The sequence below is a fragment of the Rana temporaria genome, chromosome 3 (assembly GCF_905171775.1).
Source record: "Rana temporaria chromosome 3, aRanTem1.1, whole genome shotgun sequence".
Classification (NCBI taxonomy): Eukaryota; Metazoa; Chordata; class Amphibia; order Anura; family Ranidae; genus Rana; species Rana temporaria.
Genome location: NC_053491.1, coordinates 406,115,110 through 406,140,813, shown reverse-complemented (window position 1 = coordinate 406,140,813; position 25,704 = coordinate 406,115,110). Strand labels below are relative to the sequence as shown.

Here is a 25,704-nt window from a genome sequence, read left to right as displayed (position 1 = left end):
GAGGTGGGCTCTATCTGACTTTCTGCAGCTTCTAATGCACACTGTGAGAAATTGTATGCAGAGAAATTGGAGTAAGGAATTTCAGTACAGGAGTGCTTGTACAGTGCTGACAGTAATGGTTGAGTTTAGCTTTAAATAGAAAAACTGAAAGTGCTGACTTTCCACTTCATTTCTCAGTTCAGCAACAAAGAATTAAATAGGAAAAATGTATTTTATTTTTTTTGTAAGCTATTATAATGGCTTATTTTTGCTTTTATGTTGTAGGTACTCTGAACATATACATCGCATCTAATAGTGGAAAAAAGACCCTGCTCTGGTCAGTTGGAGGGCAACAGCGTCTTAGGTGGACTAAAGCGCAAATAGATTTTCAACCGCAACCTCAGTACCATAATGTGCAGATAAGTATCATACTGACTGTAATATTAAATCCTCACTCCAATTCATTGTATTCATTTTAGAGTAAGGAAAAGTTCTGGATTTCTGTTTGGTGTTTCTTTCTGTGACCCCACTAGAGAGATTTTCTCTCATGTTCTGTCCCTGTGACACCCAGGAAGGAAGAGGCACACAACAAATAAAAACAGCCCGTATTCAACTTTTAGGCTCCATGCACACTGAAGCTGATAAAAGCTATAAAAAAACGCCAGTAGCTTTGCAGGGAGCCGTTCAACGTTTTTTTAGCGTTTTTGCAATAGCTTTAATCAGCGTTTTGGAGTGTAGATTTTTTTTTTTTTATGGATAGCGTTTTTAAGCGTTTTTGAGCGTTTTGAGTTTTTTCCCGCCAGAAAACGGCACTTTGAATGCAAATTTCGGGCGTTCAGAAAAAAAGCCAATAAACTCCAAAGCTCATTAACACTAAAAAACGCCCAGGTGTGCATGGGCTCATAGGCTAACATAGAGTTCAGTTTATGGGCTTTAAAAAAAAAAGCCAAAACACCAATAATCTGCAGTTTATCAGCTTCAGTGTGCATGGAGCCTTAAAGCGGCGGTTCACCCTGCAGAACAACATTTTAGCATACAATTCGGCATTGTAGCGCGAGCTACAGTATGCCGGTCTTAATTTTTTTATCGCCGTACTCACAGTGTAATCGTACATAGTAGATTCTGACTGCCCGCGGGGAATGGGCATTCCTTTCAAGAGGGAGGGTGATTGACGGCCGGCTCTGGCACGTCACGCTCCCCGAAGACAGCCGGAGTAGGTCCCAGCTCTTCACGGCGCCTGCGCACAGACTATGCGCAGGCGCCGTGAAGAGCCAAGCCTATTTCGGCTATTTCCGGAGAAGCGTGACGCGCCAGAGCCGGCCGTCAATCACCTTCCGTCTGTATTGGAACGCCCATTCCCCGTGGGCAGTCAGAATCTACTATGTACGATTACACTGTGAGTACAGCGATAAAAAAATTAAGACCAGCATACTGTAGCTCGCGCTACAATGCCGAATTTTAGGCTAGAAGAAGAACACTTTTTTTTTATTTTATAGGGTGAACCCCCGCTTTAAGGCAGTTTATTGGCGGTTTGGCTTTTTTTTTTTTTTTTTTAAAGCCCATAAACTGAACTCTATGTTGGCCTATGTGCCCATACACACCTGGGAGTTTTTTAGTGTTAATGAGCTTTGGAGTTTATTGGCTTTTTTCTGAACGCCCGAAATTTGCGTTCAAAGTGACGTTTTTCGGCGGGAAAAAAACGAAAAACGCTCAAAAACAACCAAAAACACTTAAACGCTCAAACGCTGGCGCCAGCGTTTTTTTGCGTTAATTCTTCTTTTTTTTTTTTTTTTTCAATGGATAAAAAAAAAAAAAAAAAGCTACACTCAAAAACGCTGATTAAAGCTATTGCAAAAACGGTAAAAAACATTGAAAGGCTCCCTGCAAAGCTACGGGCGTTTTTTATAGCTTTTATCAGCTTCAGTGTGCATGGAGCCTAAAATGTTTTGTCTGTATCCCTGTTGGAGATTTTCTATCACTTCTTGTACTGTTAGAAAGTAAGAGGAAAATCTTCATCATAGGTACACAGATGCTTTTTAAAACCTGAAATAAAGAGAGTTGAGCTGAGAATCGTGTCATTTGTAAGCCACTATACCAAGAGTCTGTGGAGACCTAGATTTATTTCTGGTGAATAAATCCTAGTTGAAGTATACACATAGCACAGCAGTCTAGAGCTATGCTAACATTTACACTATAATCATGGGGCTCTATAGTGTAGTATTTACCATAAATGATCAAAAGCAGCATAAAAATACACTATACTACATATTTTAATCCCCTAACCATATGTCGTATAGCTCTCCTTGAGAATTATAGGTGTTTAGTGGGAATATTTTAGTGTACTTTTTGCAAAAGCTCATATACTCATACATGTGTGTATACACAGTATCTCACAAAAGTGAGTACACCCCTCAATTTTTTTAACATATTTTATTATATCTTTTCATGTGAAGAAATGACACTTTGCTACAAATGTAAAGTAGTGAGTGTACAGCTTGTATAACAGTGTACATTTTGCTGTCCCCTCAAAATAACTCAACACACAGCCATTAATTTCTAAACCGCTGGCAACATAAGTGAGTTCACCCCTAAGTAAAAATGTCCAAATTTGGCCCAATTAGCCGATTTCCCCTCCCTGGTGTCATGTGACGCATTAGTGTTACAAGGTCTCGGGTGTGAATGGGGAGCAGGTGTTAAATTTGGTGTTATCGCTCTCACTCTCTCATACTCGTCACTGGAAGTGCAACATGGCACCTCATGGCAAAGAACTCTGAGGATCTGAAAAAAAATTGTTGCTCTATATAAAGATGGCCTAGGCTATAAGAACATTTCCAAGTCCCTGAAACTGAGCTGCAGCAAGGTGGCCAAGACCATACAGTCGTGTAACAGGACAGGTTCCACTCAGAACAGGCCTCGCCATGGTCAACCAAAGAAGTTGAGTGCACATCTATGGTTTGTCTTTGGGAAATAGACGTATGAGTGCTGCTAGCATTGCTGCAGAGGTTAAAGGGGTGGGGGGTGAGCCTGTCAGTGCTCAGACCATACTGCAGAAGGAAGCCTCTTCTAAAGATGATGCGCTAGAAAGCCTGCAAACAGTTTGCTGAAGATAAGCAGACCATGTCCTGTGGTCTGATGAGACCAAGATAAATGTATTTGTAAGAATGAGCTCAGGCGTGTTCTTACCCACACGTGCAGAGCCCGTCAGGAAGTCGGCACTGCGCAGTGCTAATCACAGGCAGTGAGACATTTTCCCGATCCGCAGCTGCAGAGATCGAGAAATGTCTCACTGCCTGTTTTAAACGCTGTGCAATGCCGACTTCCTGGGGGGCTCTGCACATGTTGGTTGCGGACACGCCTAGGCTCATCCTTGCATATTCGGTTCAGATGGTGTCAAGCGTGTGTGGCAGGAACCAGGTGAGGAGTACAAAGACAAGTGTGTCTTGCCTACAGTCAAGCATGGTGGTGAGAGTGTTATGGTCTAGGGCTGCATGACTGCTGCTGGCACTGGGGAGCTACAGTTCATTGATAACTGTTCATTGTAACGACCCCCAAACACACCTCCAAGACGACCACTGTCTTGGTAAAGAAGCTGAGGGTAAAGGTGATGGACTGGCCAAGCATGTCTCCAAACCTAAACCCTATGAAACATCTGTGCGGCATCCTCAAACGGAAGGTGGAGAAGCGCAAGGTCTCTAACATCCACCAGCTCCGTGTTGCCATCGTGGAGGAGTAGAAAAGGACTCCAGTGGCAACCTGTGTAGCTCTGCTGAACTCCATGCCCAAGAGGGGTAAGGCAGTGCTGGAAAATAATGGTGGCCACACAAAATATTGACACTTTGGGCTCAATTTGTAAAATTTCACTTTTATTGCCAGTGGTTTAGACATTAATATCTGTATGTTGAGTTGTTTTGAGGGGCAGTAAATTTACACTGTTATACAAGCTGTACACTCACTACATGGTAGAAAAGTGTCATTTCTTCAGTGTTGTCACAAGAAAAGATATAATAAAACATTTACAAAAATGTGAGGGGTGTACTCACTTTTGTGAGATACTGTGTGTGTGTGTGTGTGTGTGTGTGTGTGTGTGTGTGTGTGTGTGTATATAAGTATATATAATGAAAAACAACAGGTACTGTTTCACATTGGCAGCAGTGTGTACTGCCCTCTAAAAGGGAATCATAGTAGATCACTTCTCAGAGGGTGGTATAGCAGTGGCTGGCAGGTGATCCTGCTACCTCCTGAACATCTGCTTTTTTTTTTTTTTTCTTTGTAATAAAAAATTGTACCTTGCGTTTGGCTGCGGCTGCGTTGCACTCCTATATATTGACCTCAATAGGTGTGTTTGCAGGTGTCAACTTCTGTGAAAAGGTGGGACTGTCCCTCCAAATGAGGGGTGGTTAAAAGTTATGGCACACCAAGACAAAAAAACATTATAAATCGCTTTCAAAGATTATATACATAAGTTTTTTTTTTTTAACGGACACTTGCCTGTCCGAGGATCCAGCACCCTCCTCACCCGGGCTGGTTCTTCAGCGATCTTCATGTCCCAGGTGCCGCCATGCTTACTAAGGGAAGCCAGCTGTGACTCTTTGCGGCTTCAGAGCTGGTTTCTACTGCGCATGCGCGAACTGTACTGTGCTTGGTGAATGGTCCCGCAGCCTCCTAGGACCTGTGACATGTCCCAAAAGGTTGCAGAGGGAGGTGGGGTGTTTTGGGGAAGAGAAAAAAGGGGGGAGCAGGTCCTATGCTCACTATATTTGTTAACTGTGCAGGATGTTCTTCCTATCACAGCAACCCGTTAGTTGCGGACTTGCCAGTTAAAGTGGAGGTTCACCCAAAAAACAAGTATATAACATTACATTCAGTATACCTCAAACATGTACAGTATGCCGGTTTTTTTTTGGGGGGGGGGGTGTACATACGGTATTATCTGTATTTTCCTCCCAGCTTCCGGGTACTCGCTCCCGCGGGAGTGAGCGTTCCTGTGCAGTGCCGCAATGTCATCTGGGACTTCGCCCATATGATTGACGTGCCTGAGAAAAACTCCCCCGGCGGATAAGGCACGTCACAACTTTCCGAAAGTAGCCGAACCGCGAGTCGGCTCTATACGGCGCCTGCGCAGTCAGCTCTACACGGCTCCTAGTCTGTGCGCAGGTGCGGTATAGAGCCGACTCGAGACGCACCTTATCCGCCGGGGGGAGTTTTTCTCAGGCACGTCAATAATATGGGTGAAGTTCCAGATGACATTGCGGCACTGCACAGCAACGCCCACTCCCGCGGGAGCTAGTACCCGGAAGTCGGGAGGAAAATACCGATAATACCGTATGTACACCCCCCCCCCCCCCCCCAAAAAAAAAAAAAAACGGCATACTGTACATGTTTGAGGTATACTGAATGTAATGTTATATACTTGTTTTTTGGGTGAACCTCCGCTTTAAGGTGCGGTGTCCATTGGCAGAATTGATGCAATATAAAAAGACCCCCCCGGGGGGAAAACAAAAGAAATGTTTTGGGGAAAAACTTCCACCCTGATCGCTAAGGTGGTCGGAGCAAAAGGGGATCAGGTACCGGTACCTGCTAAAACTAGTTACCCCCCCAAGAAAAAAAAACTCAAAATGGGAGAGGAAGAAAGTGTTAAAGCGGAACTTACCTTTTAGGGTAAAGTTCCGCTGAAAGCAAAGGTTATCCAGCAAACATATCTAATGTACTTAAAATTTGAAATTCCACTCCATTAATCCACTCCATTTATCTCTGGCACTTTTCTACATTTAGTTATCTGTATGTGAGTGATCCTAAAGTGGGCATGTTTGGGAAAACCCCTCCTGTATCACAAACAAATAAGCCAAAGGGGTTCCCAGACCACTATACATTGGGATAGCCTGGTAGACTACAGCAATACCTGGATAAAAAATGAAATACTGAGGTTGGCTTTATTCCCTGAATGCTTTTTGAAGGCTTGATTTTTCAATTTTGATTTGATTGTACCTTTTTTATGACAATGTGTGTATCAGTGACTTGAATAATGCGGCTGGAAATTAGTGGGGGAAATCTGAATCGCTGGAACCTAGGCAGCATGCAATGCAAATGGTAGAAAACTTGTGTGCACATTTTGTGCAACTCATTTATCACATCATTTCTTTGACTTGCTTTTGCCTCAACAAATCTCTAATATGTGGTCAGATGCAGTATTTTAAATTGGTGTGCATCCATTTCTAGCAAATGGGTGAGGAAACGGGTCAGAGACAAAAGTTTTCTCAAATTTTGGGATAAAATCACCCAGCTCAGCATTGAGCAATTTCTGTTAAATTCCACTATATTACATTTTTTTTTTTTTTTTGCCTAATTATGTATAAATAAATAATTAACATTTTTATTTTTCTCTTGTAGGTGGTTGTGGAAGGCGTTGTTGATCCAGTGAATGCAAGTACAATTGCTATTGATAACCTCTATATTGGGAATTGCAGCTGACAAAAAACAAAAAAAAAACCTGTGGTGTCTTGAATTCTGTAATGTAATAAACCTATTTATGAAAGGAATGGCATGTCTCAAGTCTAAAAGTTTTGTAACCATAAATGGCCAGTAGAGGGTGCTGGCGCAGCAATTTTACATGAGCTATCCTAGGTGCTGAATGTTGAACCCAGTAAATGAAGGAGTTAAAACATTGTTTGCCGTTAACATGTTTTGTAATGGCATAAGCTGGATTTGATTTACTTTTTTCCCAGCACTCTCACAGATGACCGAGTGGTTATTGTAGTAAGGTGACAGCCTTTGCGTCTCCATATAGCATTGCAGACTAAAGGAGAAGTATTCTGCTTACTTGTTGGGTAAAGTGCTGCCAAGTCTGAAATGTTTCTTTCTGCAGAATGTATCCCTAAAGCTGCAGTATTACTCCCTGTGCAGTGCCACTGAAGCACATCTTATTGTAGGAAATTAGTCATGGTGCCCTTGGTGGTCCTGCAAGTATTGTGGAACCACTAAACTCTCCTGAAACGGTAAGAGGAAGAGCAGTGAGCAGCTGTGTTCAGGAAATAAATCCATGGAGTGAAGAGGATCCAGCCTGTGGCTCCCTCCTCCCCTCTTTAGAAGGAGGCTGAGCTGTTGAGTTTCTGACATCACTCCGTAGGGTTGTGTAAACTAAACATTCACTACTTTAAAAGCCGACAATCTCTATTTCGTACCTCAGTGAGAGAGAAATGAGAGCAGGGATGCATATGTCATAGCTAAGCACAGAGGAAAGACTTCTGCAAAAGGAAGACCCTTGGAAGATTTGGGTGAATTTGATGAAGATCTATGTTTGCAGAATCTGCCATTTCTGAACTTTTCATGAAGTCCCTCAAAGTTTTGTTTTTATGCTTAAGAAAAGTGTGGACTGATGGAGCCTAGAGATCTGGATTTCTCATCTCTCTAGAGTGGGCAGTGGGTGTTTTGGAAAAGCTGCTTATCTTTTTGAATTTCTTCAGGAGGTTATGGCATCACAACTGTCATACTCCATCCAAGCCACCGCTGTTATAGCAGCAATTATCACCTTTCTCATCCTCTTCACCATATTCGGCAATGTTCTGGTGGTTATAGCGGTGCTGACTAGCCGCTCACTGAAAGCTCCTCAAAATCTCTTTCTGGTGTCGCTGGCCGCAGCAGACATCTTAGTTGCCACTCTTATTATTCCCTTCTCCTTGGCAAATGAGCTAATGGGATACTGGTACTTCGGCAAGACCTGGTGTGAGATGTACTTGGCACTGGATGTTCTCTTCTGCACATCGTCCATAGTGCACCTTTGTGCCATTAGTTTGGACAGGTACTGGTCAGTCAGTCAAGCTATTGAATATAATTCCAAGAGGACTCCTAGGAGGATAAAGTGTATCATCTTAATAGTTTGGACTTTGGCAGCCTTGATCTCCCTGCCACCATTAATTTACAAAGGAAAGAAGGAAGACCACAACAAAGACGAGCCTCAGTGTAAATTGAATGAGGAGCCCTGGTATATTCTTTCCTCCAGCATCTGCTCTTTTTTTGCTCCCTGTCTGATCATGATTTTGGTGTACCTCAGAATTTATCTAATCGCCAAACGTCAGAGTAGGAAGAACACCAACGGCAGTAAACCTAAAGAGAGGACATGTAAGTTATTTTGCCCCCGTGCTGGACACAGTGTGAAGAAATCAACAGGTCATGCCTGTTCTAATCCAGATGAGAAGCTGAGTTCTGTGCCCCCTGACCTGTGTCCTGTCAAAGTGGCCCATCCTGTCCTAAAGGAGAATACAGAGCCTGGAGGCCTTAAAGAGACCAATGGCCATGGGCCTTCAATGATGGACAGCATGGTCACGTCCAAAGGTGTTGTACTGTTGCCAAAAAAGCCAATAGACTCTGTTTCTTCCTTGTCCAAAAAGAAAAGCCATATCAACCGCGAGAAGAGGTTTACCTTTGTTCTAGCTGTAGTTATCGGTGTCTTTGTATTATGTTGGTTCCCTTTCTTTTTTACCTACAGCCTTCAAGCCATATGCCCTGAACTCTGTTACATTCCACAAAGTGTGTTTCAGTTCTTTTTCTGGATAGGGTATTGTAACAGCTCCCTCAATCCTGTGATATACACCATATTCAACCAGGACTTCAGAAAGGCTTTCCGTCGGATTCTGTGCAGGCACTGGACTCACTCTGTCTGGTGAGAAAGATTTCTCCTTCTAGAAACTTTTTTATTTATTGGGTACATGAAGGAGAGAGCTAAAGAGGGAGTTAAAACTGTACATTCTCTAGTAAACCAAATCCATCTCTAACATCTTCATTGTGTATTCCTGATGATGGAGAATATCTCCTGCTTTACACAATATTGCTGTCCCAAGCTGAGCTTGGGTAAATAAAAGTGCTTATATTTGTGTTTCAACTGTGTTTTTATGCATATTACTGTTTTTATCGTGTGCGGTGGTTTACAGTTGTCTGTTCATTCTGCATCCATCATTGTCTCCAGGTAAACAGAAAAATGTGTACATTTACTTCCTATTCATACATTTAACTAAGACCTATTTATGATGGTTTGCATTCCGGGGAAGGGAGGGAGATACAGGTTTGACATTTTTCAGAAATTGCCTCAAATGCAAAAAAAATAAAAATTTAAGACTGCTTTACTATGCAATGAAATGAAGACTGCTATGGGGATTCTCTGTTATGAGATTTATGATGCCAAACTGGAGTAGTTACCTACAAGCAGCAATTCTAAGTCTAATTTTATCACTGCAGGTGAGGGAACGAAATATGAAAATTAAACTGTTAAGACCTCCATTATTGCTGCATTTTCATTTTGGGTTGCTTTTCTAAAACTGGAGAGTGCAAAATCTCATGCAGCTCTAAATGGTACCCAATCAGCTTCCTTTTTTTTTTTTGACAACGCTTAAAGGGGTTGTTTAGGATTTATTTTCTAAATGGTTTCCTTTTAAGCTAGTGCATTGTTGGTTCACTTACCTTTTCCTTCGATTTCCCTTCTAAATGTTTTCTTTGTCTGAATTTCTCACTTCCTGTTCCTCCTCAGTAAGCTGTTCTGGCTGAGTAACCCCCAGCCAGAACAGCTCAGATGAGGGGGGCAAGCATACTGAGGAGGAACAGAAAGTGAGAAATTCAGACGAAGAAAAAAAACATTTAGAAGGGAAATTGAAGGAAAAGATAAGTGAACCAACAATGCACTAGCTTAAAGGAACCTATTTGGAAAATAAAAAACAAACCTTTACAACCCCTTTAATTGAACAAGCTGAAGTTTCTAAACTGATTGGCTACCATGCACAGCTGCACCAGATTTTGCATCCTCATGTTTTAGAAAAATCAACCCCAATATGTTCAATTTTCAGAACTTTGTACCATCACTTACTTTATGCTTGGGGTTTTCAGATAATCTGTTTTAGTTTTTAGAATTCATCTGACCTACAAAATATGTGCCTATTAATGTTCAGTCTATTCCAGCTCTCCTTTCTTTCCTATGTATAGTCAGAAAATGAAAGTCAAGCTCTCGTTGGTTGCTGGGTTTCTTTGTCACAATTACATAAAGCAGCCCAGTGTTTTTGTGACCACAATACGTTAATTTGTATCTGTGAAAACAATAACTTTGGCTCATGGTGGGGGAGACTTATGACATCAATGTCACTAATCTGTTTAGTGAGTAGATCTTGATGTCCTGCAGCCATGCATCAGTTTAACTGAACACCACACGTGTCAAGTTTTATGAATGGAAACTCTAATCTCGTACAAGGCTACACGTCTTCATTAAACATAGGATATATGGGTTTATTTACCATGACAAAGGGGAGTGTTTAATGGCAGCCAATCAAAATTCATCCCCCATCCTGACTTTAGTTATCTAAAATGTGTTGCTATGGGTTACTATACTACATCATCATTGCTTTCCAGAAAATTTGCCCCCATAGTTTTTTGATTTTTCAGGTGATAGGTGCTATTGTATGAGTCTCTAGATGTGTACCAGTTCCTGGACAAGGACAGTCCCAGTGATGGTAAGTAGCTACTTCTCTGCCTGAAACTAGGCAGGCCATGAGTTAGACAGCAAAGGCTTCAGAAACATGTATATAGCTTAAAGGGTCACTAAAGGAAATTTTTTTTTTAGCTAAATAGCTTCATTTACCTTACTGGTTTCATGTCCTCATTGTTCGTTTTTGCTCTGATGTTGCTGTAATTCTGCTCTGTTCTGAACAGTCTGTTTCCTGATGAAAAAAAGTCATGGAAGCTTTCTCTCTGTGGTCACTAATCAAGGAGGTGTGATTACTCTGTGTCTAAAACCCCTCAACACCAATCGGTTTCGTTTTACAAACCATCACTGCCCTGTATTGGCTCTGAGTCTCTGTACATCACAGAACCAGGAAACAGCATGCAAAAACAAAACTGAAACTGTAGGTACATTATATGATTGATTTTTATCTATTTTTAAAAAGAATCCGTTCACTATTATGTCTCTATACCCTGTAAACAGTCATTTCAGCAAAACAATGTTTTTCCTTTACAACTCCTTTAATCAAATGTCTCCATTTGACAAGGCTAGGAACCCAAATTCTGTTTTATTGAAAGTTTTTTAAAATGGCTGGGCAAAGAAAACACGTCTGTTTTGTGTGTCTCATAAAATAAACAGCAGGCACTCTTTGTTTTGGCAGGCAGATACCCATTTGGGACTGCAGTTTAAAAAACATGTTTTCTTTGTGTATCCTTAAAAAAAAAAAAATGCCACATCTCCAGATATAGCAAGTGCCTCAATTTTCTTAATAAATATCTCAGAAAGGACAGTAGCAATCTGGAGAGGATTATGTGTCCTGTTTTCCCATAATTTTTTTAAATTTTTTAGATTTTCTTGGAGTTCTTGGCTTTTATTCTAGTTTTTAAAATAGGTCACAGAATTGGGGGGGGGGGGGGGGGAGAAAGAGAGATCGTTATTCAGACAAGGATCATGGGAAATGATCTTTGTTAAACCGTAATAGCAGCTTTATACAATAAGGTAATGGGTCTAATGTACTAGGGGGAAAAGCAGCATGTAAGTATTGCTCATAGCAACTAATCCTTTACTTGATGCTCTTTTTTTTAGAACAGCTATGGCATCTATTTTGCCTTTGGCAGCTACTTTCCTAAATTGCTTCTAACTTTCAATGAATGAGAAGGGAGGGTGGTTTAAAGCTTCTTTTCCCAAATAAATTGTGTTATGACTTCAGAGGAAAACTCTAAGCACTATATAAAATGAATGCATAAAATATTTCCATCTTGGAAAAACTACATGAGGTGTCCTCCACCTTGACTACATATTTTAAATCTGTTTAAAGTATGTAATCCCTAACAATGAACAGCTTTTATTTGCTTCCTCCTGGTCTCGGTTGACGTGTTACTAAACCCGGGACCCTGCATTGACTATATCTGGTCTCCCACAGTACACAGAACATGAAAATTAATTTTAGTTAATATAAACTTCTAAATACTTTTTCTCATCAGCAATTTGAGCAGTCTTGTCACTTCTATCAATGTCCAGCCAAGCACTGGTTAAAGCTTGTAGAAGGAGTTTTCTGACTGTCCTATCACACTGCAGGACTCCTACCACTCTGTCTGGACAGTGCTGATTGGCCCTGTGCTGATCACATGCACTCTTCCAAGAAAAAAAGCTCACAGCAAACTGAGCATGTGCAGCCTGACTCCATCAATTCTGTGTTATCGGGAAATCCTTAGGGGTCAGTGGAAGGAGGGGAGGATCAGAGAAGCCAGGATCAAAAAGCCTTCTTACATAATGCAAATAATATTATCCTTAGGTTCCACAGTGAGTATAACAAGCATGCTTTACTGCATATACACTGATTTTACAGTTGTAGGTTTAGTAACACTTTAAATATACTATTGAAAGCTTGTTGCTGTATCCATTTGATGGAAGCAATCCTTGTTAATCCTGACCGAAATCTTGAAGCTGATAACTTACTGTGCTCTCTTCCTGTTATCAGTGTTCTCAACAATCCCTTTAGTGAACACTGTACCCTTATATAATAGGGATGAGTTGAGGGGGAGGTGAGCTGTAGTCCTTTTGTTTCTGCATATATACAGTACAGTGGGTGAGCGTTGTAACTTTAGGATGGTATGTGTGTTACTGGCAGGACCCCAGGTAAAAACAAATGAAAACTGCCTAAAATAAAATAAATCTTTGCAACCGCCACATTCAAGGACTGGCACACTGTAATAAATAAAATGTTTGTTTTTGGATTTAGTTACACCGTGTTTCCTCGTGGTACTCTGTGTATTCAATAAGTTTTAATAGATAACAGCTGGGCCCTACATTTACTTTTAATATAAAATTGCAAAAAAACACTTTATTACAGCTAAACTACAGGCAGATTTAACAAAACACCATGTAATGTAATACATCTTTGTACTATTTAAAAAAAAAAGGGGGGGGGGGGTTGTAAATGACATACGCACCCAAATCTGACACCTGTTCTACCCTGCTCAGTAGAACGAAGACTGATTCATAAATGCATTTGTGGTGCTTTGGCACCTCTGTATTCACTTGTGACTGTAGTCCAGCCTTTTTCAACCAGGATGCCTTCAGGTTTCTCTAGAGGCGCTGCGCCGTCCCCCCTAATCCATGTGTTTGGCTCTTAATCTACGTGCATGATGCTGGACGTATGGCTTTCAATAGGGTGTTTTTTTAATTTATTTTTTTATTTGCTTTAAAAAAGGGTGGCCTCAGGGTGAAGAGCACTGTGTCCTGAGCCCACCAAGTTGTGTGACAATAGCAAGTTAATATTCGCTATTGTCTTCCTGATTCGCCTCCTGGCCAATCGGGAAGCGGGCCAATCGGGAAGCAGTTTTGCCACCCCCTCCCAAAAATGGAGCACCAGCTGCCACTGTGAAGGACACTGGGTGCCTCCATAACATCCTTATTGGACCCTTCTTGCCCCTTTCCAGTACTGGGGGTCACATGAGAGAGTGAGTGAGTGAGTGGAACATTGCAGTACTAGTCAGATCCAATATTCAGTAGGTGTCTTTGCTTTGGAAGAATAAATCACTTCTAACATTGGGTGTCCTATGTGTGTGGATGTTGCTGCATTATGTAGAACTATTACTTTATTTTTATTTAAGAATGGGATGCCTTGAGATTGGACATAATTTTAAAGGGTGCCTTGACTAAAAAAAAGGTTGAGATACATTGCTGTGATCAGGCAGGCCCTTGTTAATCCTCAAGATGCACAAGGAATGAGTAAGGGGTCCCTCTGTGAGACTGCTCGCCAGCAGCATCAACTCTGTGATATAAGATTATAAAGCTTTCAGTGTAAAAATTTATAAAATAAATAAAACAAAAACATTTTTTTTAAAGCCCCCCTGTCCTGACGAGCTCGCGCGCAGAAGCGAACGCATACGTGAGTAGCGCCTGCATATGAAAACGGTGTTCAAACCACACCAAAATGATGGGGACACAGATGTTTGGGGAACATGATGGGGACACGGATTTAAGGGGAACATGATGGGGACACGGATTTAAGGGGAACATGATGGGGACACGGATTTAAGGGGAACATGATGGGGACACAGATGTTTGGGGAACATGATGGGGACACGGATTTAAAGGGAACATGATGGGGACACAGATGTTTGGGGAACATGATGGGGACACGGATTTAAGGGGAACATGATGGGGACACGGATTTAAGGGGAACATGATGGGGACACGGATTTAAGGGGAACATGATGGGGACACGGATTTAAGGGGAACATGATGGGGACACGGATTTAAGGGGAACATGATGGGGACACGGATTAAAGGGGAACATGATGGGGACACGGATTAAAGGGGAACATGATGGGGACACAGATGTTTGGGGAACATGATGGGGACACAGATGTTTGGGGAACATGATGGGGACACAGATGTTTGGGAAACATGATGGGGACACAGATTTAAGGGGAACATGATGGGGACACGGATTTAAGGGGAACATGATGGGGACACAGATGTTTGGGGAACATGATGGGGACACAGATGTTTGGGAAACATGATGGGGACACAGATGTTTGGGGAACATGATGGGGACACAGATGTTTGGGAAACATGATGGGGACACAGATGTTTGGGGAACATGATGGGGAGACAGATGTTTGGGGAACATGATGGGGAGACAGATGTTTGGGGAACATGATGGGGACACAGATGTTTGGGAAACATGATGGGGACACAGATGTTTGGGGAACATGATGGGGACACGGATTTAAGGGGAACATGATGGGGACACAGATGTTTGGGGAACATGATGGGGACACAGATGTTTGGGAAACATGATGGGGACACAGATGTTTGGGAAACATGATGGGGACACAGATGTTTGGGAAACATGATGGGGACACAGATGTTTGGGAAACATGATGGGGACACAGATGTTTGGGGAACATGATGGGGACACAGATGTTTGGGGAACATGATGGGGACACAGATGTTTGGGAAACATGATGGGGACACAGATGTTTGGGGAACATGATGGGGACACAGATGTTTGGGGAACATGATGGGGACACGGATTTAAGGGGAACATGATGGGGACACGGATTTAAGGGGAACATGATGGGGACACGGATTTAGGGGGAACATGATGGGGACACGGATTTAGGGGGAACATGATGGGGTCACGGATTTAGGGGGAACATGATGGGGTCACGGATTTAGGGGGAACATGATGGGGACACGGATTTAGGGGGAACATGATGGGGACACGGATTTAAAGGGGAACATGATGGGGACATGGATGTTTGGAGAAAATGATGGCGACACAGATGTAAGGGGAACACGATGGGGAAACGCATGTAAAGCCTCATGCACACTGGAAGTTTAGCCCCACTGCATGATGCTCCAGCGTTTAGGTGCCAGCAAAGGATACAGGAGCACCATGCAGTCCTGCTGTCAGCAGTAAGTCAAATTATATTTCACTCTTTTACTGTGGATTTATTTATGAATGATTTTTCCGGCCCGCGAATATGTGTATAATATAGAATGTGGCCCTCGAAGTAAAAAGTTTGGAGACCCCTGGCGTAGTGGAAGGGTTAGAAGGATAGCTAAATCATAAGGATATAATTAAGAATAGAGCTAAAATAATAATATAAGTTTAAAGAAAAAGTAGTAACGGGGAATAGGCCGCTGATTGGCTAGAGCGGATGGATTGAGAGCAGCGCAGCCATTGGCTGGCGCTGCTGTCAATCACATCCAGTGACGCGGCGCGCCGAGGGGCGGGGCCGAGTGATACAGTGAGCGGCTATGGCCATGGAAGCGCGCCCACAATTACTCACCACCATGCGAGCTCTCTCGCATGACTGTGGTCAGTACTTGCGGGGAGGACCAGTGACAGCCGCCGAGGGACCCCAGAAGACGTGGTTCGGGGCCACTCTGTGCAAAACGAACTGCACAGTGGAGGTAAGTATAACATGTTTGTTATTATAAAAAAAAAATTTTTTTCCATTTACTAATCCTTTAAAGGCTCATTAAAAATTAGACAATCTGCAACACTATTTCCAACTCAACACAGGATCGGTCCAATAACTAGGTAAACTAAGTAGGTCAAAAAGAAATAATCAGTGGTCACTGCCTAACCTTTTGAAGAGCAAGGGCCACTTAAGCGACTTGGTAACCGGTCGGGGGCCACAATGAGCGGAGCGGGTGGATGGCATGTTCGTGTCTGCTCTGCATATGCAGAGCGGACACTGACACAGCCCACTATACTTTTTAGCAGATCGTATTGGAGGTAGGACACAAGTTTGTTTATGTCTTCCACTACTTAGAGGTGAATGGAGGGTCCAGCTGCTTTCACACTGATGTGCTGTGGTTTACCCACACCACGTGTGCAACGCAATGTACCTTTGGCTTTCCTGCACTTTGCAATAGACTTCTATTATATTCTGCAGGTTTGGTGCACTTTCAGAAAGCCCACCAAACTCACAGGTAATAACAGAAGTCTATGGCTCAGTGCAGGTAACCCGCAGGTAAACAAATCTGCACCTGCGGATCAGTTTTAAAGCAGCCCAGTAACCACTGCAGAAAAGATATGCTCAAACAGTATATACACTGTAATTTTAGTAATAAACTGACCTTTAATAGCAGTATTCTATTCCATCCCAGAGAAGGAGGTCGCGGGCCACATCAGAGGGCTCCGCAGGCCACATGTGGTTGGGCACCCCTGCTGTATAGTAATATCTTCGAAGCTGAAAAGGGCACCCAACTTCAAAGAGCTTAACTGGATACTGAAACAAAATCTCCAGAATAGAAACTGGCACTAAAACACTCTCCAGCAAACCACAGACAAATAACATATGTTAGATAACAAATACAACAACTGAATTTGGCAGCGATTAATAAAATAATAGAGAATACTCACCAAATATTCTATGAAAGGGGCAACATTGCCAATACAATGGCTGCAAACAAAAGGCAGAATCGGCCTCCAAATATCTGTACCTATCTTCCATCAAAGACAAACGCATCCTTATACACGTTGACCCTGCCTAAGTGGTGACTGTTTGTAGTATTAATAGTGATTATTTTCAACTCTGCTATACCTACCTGTACATTCTGGAGGAATCTGCATATAGCACACAAGATCCTACATTTACCACATTAACTTTCCCAATTTGACATTCCTACACTGACTGCACAGACTGAAGCAGACCTAGATGCCCTTAAAGCAGTTGTAAACCGCTGGATGTTTTTTTTTACCCAGCAACGTAAAGAATCCACAATGTGCTAGTAAGCTATACAATGACTTAGTATCGCAAGTATGCAGCGGGAGATTATCAATCCCTGCTGGCTAACGTACTGGGAGAGTTCAGGGAGCATGTTCTCAGCACATTAAGTTTACACAGGACCAACCAAGTTTCAATAAGTGTGTGGCCATCCCTGCTTTATATAAATTGATCATTTGATAACCGGTGGACAATTACATGAGAACTAATTCAAGCTTTCTCTCTTTGCTGATGACATTTTATTATAAATTTAAAGGCATAACATAAAATGTCTCAGTGGTTGTATCGCCCCCTCACCCCCTTATATGTACCCGAGTTTTATCTCAATCTAGCACTGTGCCCAAGTGCAATAGCATTGCTCTCTCTTCTTCTCGACACAGGAATCAGAGAGAGCAGCGTAACCATTGGCTCCTGCTACTGTCAATCAAATACCGTGAGGAGGGAGCAGGGGGTGGAGATGAGCCACTCTGTGTCATGTACATCTATAGACACACACAGCCCAGCTTGGGAGTGAGCCTGCAGGTGAGCCACCATAGGAATCGGCTTCCCATCGTGGCATATGGAAAAGGGGAGGGGCCAAGTATGCTTGGGGACCCCAGAAGAGGATGTTCAGGGCCACTCTGTGCAATTCCATTGCACAGAGCAGGTAAGTATAGTATGTTTGTCTTTTTAGAAAATAAAAGCCTTTACAATCACTTTAACCTTATCAAAGCCTCTATTCCCAAACTCTTGCCCAATATACAGAAAGAAATATCCCAACTATTAGGCTGTAATTTACATTTGAACAGAATTTTTTGCCTATAAATATAACAACTAGAACATTTTCCAATTTACAAATCTCCTTTAATTACAGTTGAAAATCTGATCAAATGAAGCATATAGGAATATAGAGTTGTGCTCATAAGTTTACCTTCCCTGGTAGAATTTATGATTTCTTGGCCATTTTTCAAAGAATATGAAACACAAAAACTTTTCTTTCACTCATGGTTAGTGTTTGGTTGAAGCCATTTATTAGTAATAAACTTGGTTTACACTTTTTAAATCGTAATCACAACAGAAACTACCCAAATGACCCTGATCAAAAGTTTACATACCCCAGTTCCTAATACCGTGTATTGTCCCCTTTAACATCAATGACGGCTTGAAGTCTTTTTTGTGGGATTTGTGGATGACGCTCTTTATCTTCTCAGATGGTAAAGCTGACCATTCCTCTTGGAAAAAAGCCTCCAGTTTCTGTAAATTCTTGGGCTGTCTTGCATGAACGGCACATTTGAGATCTCCCCAGAGTGGCTCAATAATATTGAGGTCAGACTGAGATGGCCACTCCAGAACCTTCACTTTATTCTGCTGTAGCCAATGACAGGTAAACTTGGCCTTGTGTTTTGGATCATTGTCATGTTGGAATGTCCAAGTACGTCCCATAAGCAGCTCCTGGCTATTGAATGCAAATGTTCCTCAGTATTTTTTGATAACACACTGCATTCATCTTGCCATCAATTTTGACCAAATTTCCTGTGCCTTTTGTAGCTCGCACATCTCCCAAACATCAGTGATCCACCTTCCTGTTTCACAGTAGGAATGGTGCACCTTTCATCATAGGCCTTGTTGACTCTCCAAATGTATAATTTATGGTTGTGGCCAAAAAGCAAAATTTTGGTCTCGTCACTCAAAATGACTTTTGTGCCAGAAGGTTTGAGGCGTGTCTCTGTGCCGTTTGATGTATTGTAAGCGGGATACTTTGTGGCATTTGCGTAGTAATGGCTTTCTTCTGGCGATTTGACCATGCAGCCCATCTTTTAAGATGCACAATAAGGAGGCACTTGAAAAAACAGCCACACCACATGTTTTCAGAGAGTCAGAGAGTGTATTTCACCTGAAGTTATTTGTGGGTTTTTCTTTGCATCCCGAACATTTTTACTGGCAGTTGTGGCTGAAATTTAGTTGGTCTACCTGACCGTGGTTTGGTTTCAACAGAACCCCTCATTTTACACTTCTTGATTAGAGTTTGAACACTGCTGATTGGCATTCTCAATTCGTTGGATATCTTTTTATATCCCTTTCCTGTTTTATACAGTTCAACTACCTTTTTCGCGCAGATCCTTTGACAATTCTTTTGCTTTCCCCATGACTCAGAATCCATTAACCTCAGTGCAGCACTGAATGAAACATGCAAAGGTCTGTCAGGAGTCCAGAAACTCATTGACCTTTTATACACACACACTAATTACAAGCAAACAGATCACAGGTGAGGATCGTTACCTTTAACCACTTAAGGACCCCTCACTGTATATATAGGTAATTTTTTAAAAGATGGATATCTCGGTAACGGCAGCAGCTGCTGCCACAACCGAGATATTCATCTTTTCAGTGAGTGGTCCTTTAAACGATAACGGTGGTCTACGCGGCGGATTCACCGCGAGATAACCGTTATCAGCGGCGGGAGAGGGCCCCCCCCCTCCCGCTGCTCTTTCGCTCCCTCCGCCGCTTACCAGAGCCGTCGACAACAGCGGAGGCAATCGGGTGCTACCTCCTGCTCGGCTGGGATACGAGTAAGGGCAAGATGGCCCCCCCCCCGTCCCCATAGCAGGGCAGAAGCGACGTCAAAACGTCACTTCCGCCCATGCTTCTTAACTGCTTACCGACCAGCCGCCGCAGTTATACGTCATCTACATGCATCATTGTACTCTGACAGCTGGGAAACCTCCCGCTGTCAGAATACAATAGCTCCAAGGGAGGGAATCCTCCATCTACACTGAATGTGTTGATGGGGGAATTGAGCAATTTTCTTTCCTTCATTACCTCAATTACATAATCTATGGCTTACCTTAGACACTATCTCTACTGACCCATTCCCTAAACATAAATATACAGTATGCTTAAATGGAAAAGCTCCCTGGACCACACTCTAAAACAGGGGTCGTCAACCCTCGGGCCGTGGCCTTACTACAGCGTCAATGTCGGAGGTGCGCAGGGAGAAGAGAGATCACATCCTCTCTCACCGCCCCACAAATTACTGCTCTTCTGCCTTCACTCGGCACCCACCACATGGACTAGTGCTGCCACCAATGCAGTGACAATTCGCATCTGGTGGCAAGTGACATTGTGCATCTGGTGACAGGCAACGTGGCAAGTGACATTCTGCATCTGGTGGCAGGCAACATGGCAGGTAACATGGCAATTGACAATTCACATCTGGTGACAGGCAGCATGACAGGTGATATGGCAAGTGACATTCCCCATCTGGTGACAGGCAACGTGGCATGTGATGTGGTAAGTGACATTCCGCATCTGGTGACAGGCAACGTGGCAGGTGATGTGGCTAGTGACATTCGGCATCTGGTGGCAGGCAACATGGCAGGTAACACGGCAATAGACAATTCACATTAATGTCACTGTGCCCCATCAATTGCTGCCACTGTGCCCATCAATTGCCGCTACTGTGCCCCATCAATTGCCACTACTGTGCCCCATCAATTGCTGCCAGTGTGCCCATCAATTGCTGCTACTGTGCTCCATCAAATGCTGCCCCAGTGTGCATCCCCCCCCCCCCGGCACTTACCTGTCTTGGGTCACAGCGCAATGCATAAATCTATCTATAGTGATAGAGGGGTGACAGGAGAGAGGGGGCGGCGCTCCTGCGCCCTTTATGGACGCACTACCATTGTTTTTCATGTACCATATAGTATACAAAATCTGAAAGAAAACAATTATAGTAATAATTAGCAGATACTTTTGTCAAAAACTAATATGTATGAATCCAACATTTACAAAACTCTGGCATTCATGTGGTCTGTTAAGACTTTTTGAGATGCTACCTGCCAATCATGCAATAAAATCTTTTAAACTGAAGTCTGCAAGTGTCGAGATTCAGTAATGACTCTGCATATAAATGCTGAATTCTGACTTCATTTCGAGAATTTGCCTCTTGTGAGGAGGAGGGTTCCCTAAGCACTTAAACTATCATTCACTGTGTTGCTATGGTTGGCGTGTTGCTTGCCACCAACCCACTATGTGCTTTGCATAGTGTTTGCGGACTGTTAGACACCTTTAACATTTCATTTTTTTTTAAAGGGAGTGTTGAAGGTAGAGATTGCCAGTGCCCTTGCTGTCCATTTAAAAAGACTGAACAAAAACTTCTTTATAATTACATTGTTGTGTTGAAGCACATCTAAACCCAATCAATATAATTTCACATAAGCTTCAAGGCTTTTTTTTATTTTTATTTTTTATAAATTTGGGTTTGAAAGCCAGAACAAGCCAAGTAGGCTTTAAAATACTGCTCCTACTGTTATAATAGAAGATGGTGGGCAGAGAAAGCACTCAGCTCAAACAATAGCAATATAGTATGCATCTATTATTGCAAACGGTTAATGATTTTATAAGATGAAGGAAAAATAAACAACATTGTTCTTTGGCCAAAAGTGTATTTGAAGGAGAAGTCCAGCCTGAGCTTTTTCCTATGGGTCATAGGAGTGCAATTAGTTTTTTTCACTCCTGAGACCGGTTTTCAGCAGAGGGTGGTCTGAAGTCCGCTCTCCTCTGATGTCACTGCAATCAGTCGAGGTAGCACGTCATTCTGACTTAAGATGTCTGGATTCGCCAGCTGCCTGGACTGATGGCAGTCTCAGCCTCTTAGCGAGCCACTGAGAGGCTGAGACAGACGCTCCCCGCCCCTCCACACCTCAGTGCTCCAATGAGCGTGGAGGAGCAGAGCAGGAGAGATGCTGACTGACAGTCAGCAGCTCTCCACTCGGGGAGGTGAGAGAACCGAGCCATTGGCGGTGTTCTATGGCTCAGTTCTCAGTGCCGAGGCAGCGGGGGAGAGATGCAGCATCGGTCTGATGCTGCATCCACCTAGGTAAGTATTAATCTGCAAAAAAAAACACAATACTTCTCTTTAAAATCCAACCCAAATGAAATCTCATGTATGCATAACATACTGTGATTTTAAATATATATTTTTTTCTGCTCTTTTGGGGTCAATAGAGATAGGGCCAGAGTCACGTTCCTGGACGCATCTTTGTGCGGGTGTAGCGTATCCTATTTACGCTACGCCGCCGCAACTTAGACAGGCAAGTGCAGTATTCACAAAGCACTTGCTCCGTAAGTTGCGGCGGCGTAGCGTAAATTGGCCGGCGTAAGCCCGCCTAATTCAAAGTAGGCTGGTAGGGGGCGTGTTGTATGGAAATGAATCGTGACCCCACGTAAATGACGCGCCTAATGAACGGCGCATGCGCGTGCATGCTCAGTATCACGTTGCATTTTCTCCCTAAGTTACGCCGGCTCAATACTTAGTCGATGTGAACGTAACCTACGCCCATCCCCATTCACATACGACTTACGCAAACAACGTAAAATACGACGCTGTTCCGACGTCCATACCTTAACATGACTTACCCCTGCTTTATGAGGGGGAAGTTACACCGGTCGTACGCCTTACGCAAACAGCGTATATTAATACGCCGGGCGCAAGTACGTTCGTGAATCGGCATATCTAGCTCATTTGCATATTTATAATGGGAACGTCAAATGCGTCCAGCGTAACTATGCTCCCACGATACGCCGGCGTAGGCAAGTTACGTCGGACGACTGAAGCCATGTTTTTGGATGTATCTCGCTTTGTGAATCGGCGTAAAGATGCGATGGCGCACATTTGAAATTACGGCGGCGTATCTGGAGATACGCCGGCGTACATCGTTTATGAATCTGGCCCAGAGTGTTAATAGGGTGACACCATTCTGACCCTGTCTCTTAGGCCTTGTACACACGGTCGGACACCGATGAAGTGGCCTGATGGTCTGATGTGCGTACACACCATCGTTCCAAAAACCGATCGGGTCAGAACGCGGTGACATCAAACACACGACGTGCTGAATAAAATGAAGTTCAATGCTTCCGAGCATGCGTCGACTTGATTCTGAGCATGCGCAGGTTTTTGAACCGATGCTTTTCTGTACTAACAATCGGTTTGGACCGATCGGGCAGTGGTCCATCGGTTCGGTTTTGAAGCATGTTTTAAAATTTTGGACCGAAGGACAACAGACCGATGGGCTATACACACGGTCGGTTTGGACCGATGAAACTGAACCTCAGTCCATTCTCATCGGTTTTGTCCGACCGTGTGTACGCGGCCTTTGTTGTGCTCCTGCATTACCACTCAGGCACTTGAGCTTTAGATCGAGATTACAAGTGGCTGATTCAACACACATTACAAAGGCATGGTCCACTGTTGTCACCATCAGGAAACCCTCAATTGAGAGCATGTAGACTGGAAGTGGTTAAAATACGCTTAGCAACACTAAAGTATAACAAAGGATGAAAAAGTAAAAAAAATATGATTAAAGTGGAACTATAGGCAAAACTTTTCTTTCTTGACATACTCCATGGTAGCTTACGTATGGGTTTAGCCCCGCCTCCTCTCCTACAGGACCCCACTCCCATAAATCGTTGCTCTGAGCCAGCAGCCGTGTTCCTTTTTTGTCCTCCTCCGAAGGATCTGAATGGTGGATTGTTCCTACCCTGAAAATATCGTCCACGATCAAGGCTTGGCAAGCCACAACAAGAGGAAGATGGGCTACCATTCTCCAATAAGCCCTAGCTATTAGGAGTGGGCAATAGAAGAGGTGCCAGAAGAGCTAAAGCTTGGGCATTTGCAGGCAAGCGGCGAGGTGGCCAAATAACCCAGCTATTAGAGGGTGGCCTTGTTTTGCCCCAGACTGGTGTGACAGTGCTTTCCCGGCCTGTTGTGATCGTGGCAGGAGTGACGAGACGTACCTTTTCTTTTTTTTTTGTCAATGGCAGTAGTGTTTATGCGCACTTTCTGTCCCCCCTGTGTCTTCTTCCCTGTTCGCTGGATTGCCGAACTAGAGGCTAACCTTCCACCGGGCCTCAATGAGCAGATCAGCTTTAGGCCTTTTTTGGAAGGTTTCTCCTCTGGGGGATGTGAAAAGGACTGATCAAGACTTCTCTACACTATGGGGACCTTATGTCACCTACTGTCCCCATCCATAACCCTTCTTACTATTATCCTTATTTCCACCCTGTCAACTCCCATGTCAGTATTACATACTTAATTGTTCCCTGTATTACCACCATGCTCATGTACCCTTCTGCACACCCCTCCGGGGACTTCACCTTCCAAGCGCATATTGGCTCGACTGGCATCCCCTTTACTGTCACTCTTTAGCTGGGCGCACGTAAGCCGTCTGTCCTCTTTCATGGGAGACGGCTTTCTTTGACCTGGTCCCCTTGCACCTTTTGGTGTCTCTGACCGTGGGTCGATACTTGCGCCTATAACAGGGGCAGGGATCACACAGTGGACAGTTCCATGCCCCTGTTTTTTCCTCTTTGCCCCTGGACCTATTGGCCCACGTGTCCCATTTTTTGTACATTTTTTGTACAATTAATATATCCTTATAATATAATATCTTTTTTGATTGCTGTCCCTTTAAATTTATGGCTGAGCTTACCTGTATATAAAACTACTGTACTTACAAACCTCTACTGGCACTGAGCAGTATCTGTGTTTACAAATATCATTCTATATATAAACCCTTGTCTGCTTTCAGCAGTTTCAACACACCTATCCCCCTTCTTTACTAATGTTTCCTTATTTGACCTTTCATGTACTTATCTCCCCCAGTACCTACATCGTCCATGCCCCTTTTTATTACACGTCTCTTGCATACTCTGCAAATTAATAGCTTACTCATTTGCATATTTTTTACCCCCGTGTCAGGTGATCTTCCTGGTCACTTGCCAGTTAGCTCCGAGCGGCGCTGTGGCGTGCCTACGTCACTTGCGCTGTTAGGCGGCCAGTGTGGGCGGAGGTGAGAGAGCAGGACGTATCTTCCGCCCTCTCTCTCTCTGTCCCGCCCACCCTACATTACACACATTGCATCTCCTTGCGGCGGCGTGCCTACGTCATCGCGCCAGCGGCAAGTATGGGCGGAGGTGAGAGAGCAGGGCGTACCTTCCGCCCTCTCTTCTCTGTCCCGCCCACTGTTTACCACACCTCATTTGCGTTTCTATGCAGCCCTACGTCACCAGTGCGGGCTTCCATGTGAGGAGAGCAGGACATACCCGTCCCTCCCCCCTCCTCACTCGGATTATGCTCACTTTACGCCGCCCCCTTCCTTCATACTGACCCATAACACCCAGGCTCTCTGTGACAGCCTCCTCCCACCTTACTCTCCCCTCCCTCCCTTCTCCTATTTAAAGCCCAGCAGCCCCACAATGTCAGACATTGCTGGACGGCTGCAGCATCTGTATACACCTCACACTGCTTGTGTCCTCTTCCCATGTAAGTAACTTTTTCCTTGTATGTCTCCCAGCACGACTTCCAACCTGTTGCCTTACATGTCATTTCTTCATACCCTGCACATTTCTAAATTGTGATCCATATTACTTTCATTTTTTTTAGCTTTTGAGCCCTCTACTGACCTCTTTGGCCACTCTTTGACATTACAGGTATGTCTCTCACCTCATATATAA

The 25,704-nt window shown here is 43.5% G+C and overlaps 2 protein-coding genes across 2 annotated transcripts in view; both read left to right on the top strand.

The window, feature by feature from the left end:
- Positions 1-6,512, top strand: part of ASTL (astacin like metalloendopeptidase) — a 41,755-nt gene extending 35,243 nt beyond the window's left edge. The window contains exons 11-12 of the mRNA XM_040345928.1: positions 265-398; positions 6,367-6,512. Of these exons, the coding sequence (XP_040201862.1) occupies positions 265-398; positions 6,367-6,447 (215 nt within the window). The 3' untranslated portion in view covers positions 6,448-6,512. The remainder of the gene's footprint in view (positions 1-264; positions 399-6,366) is intronic.
- A 93-nt stretch (positions 6,513-6,605) lies between these two features.
- ADRA2B (adrenoceptor alpha 2B) lies at positions 6,606-8,854 on the top strand. The gene has a single exon (XM_040345929.1). It carries the CDS (start codon positions 7,446-7,448, stop codon positions 8,637-8,639), a length of 1,194 nt encoding a protein of 397 aa, XP_040201863.1. The 5' UTR covers positions 6,606-7,445; the 3' UTR covers positions 8,640-8,854.
- Positions 8,855-25,704: the final 16,850 nt, after the last annotated feature.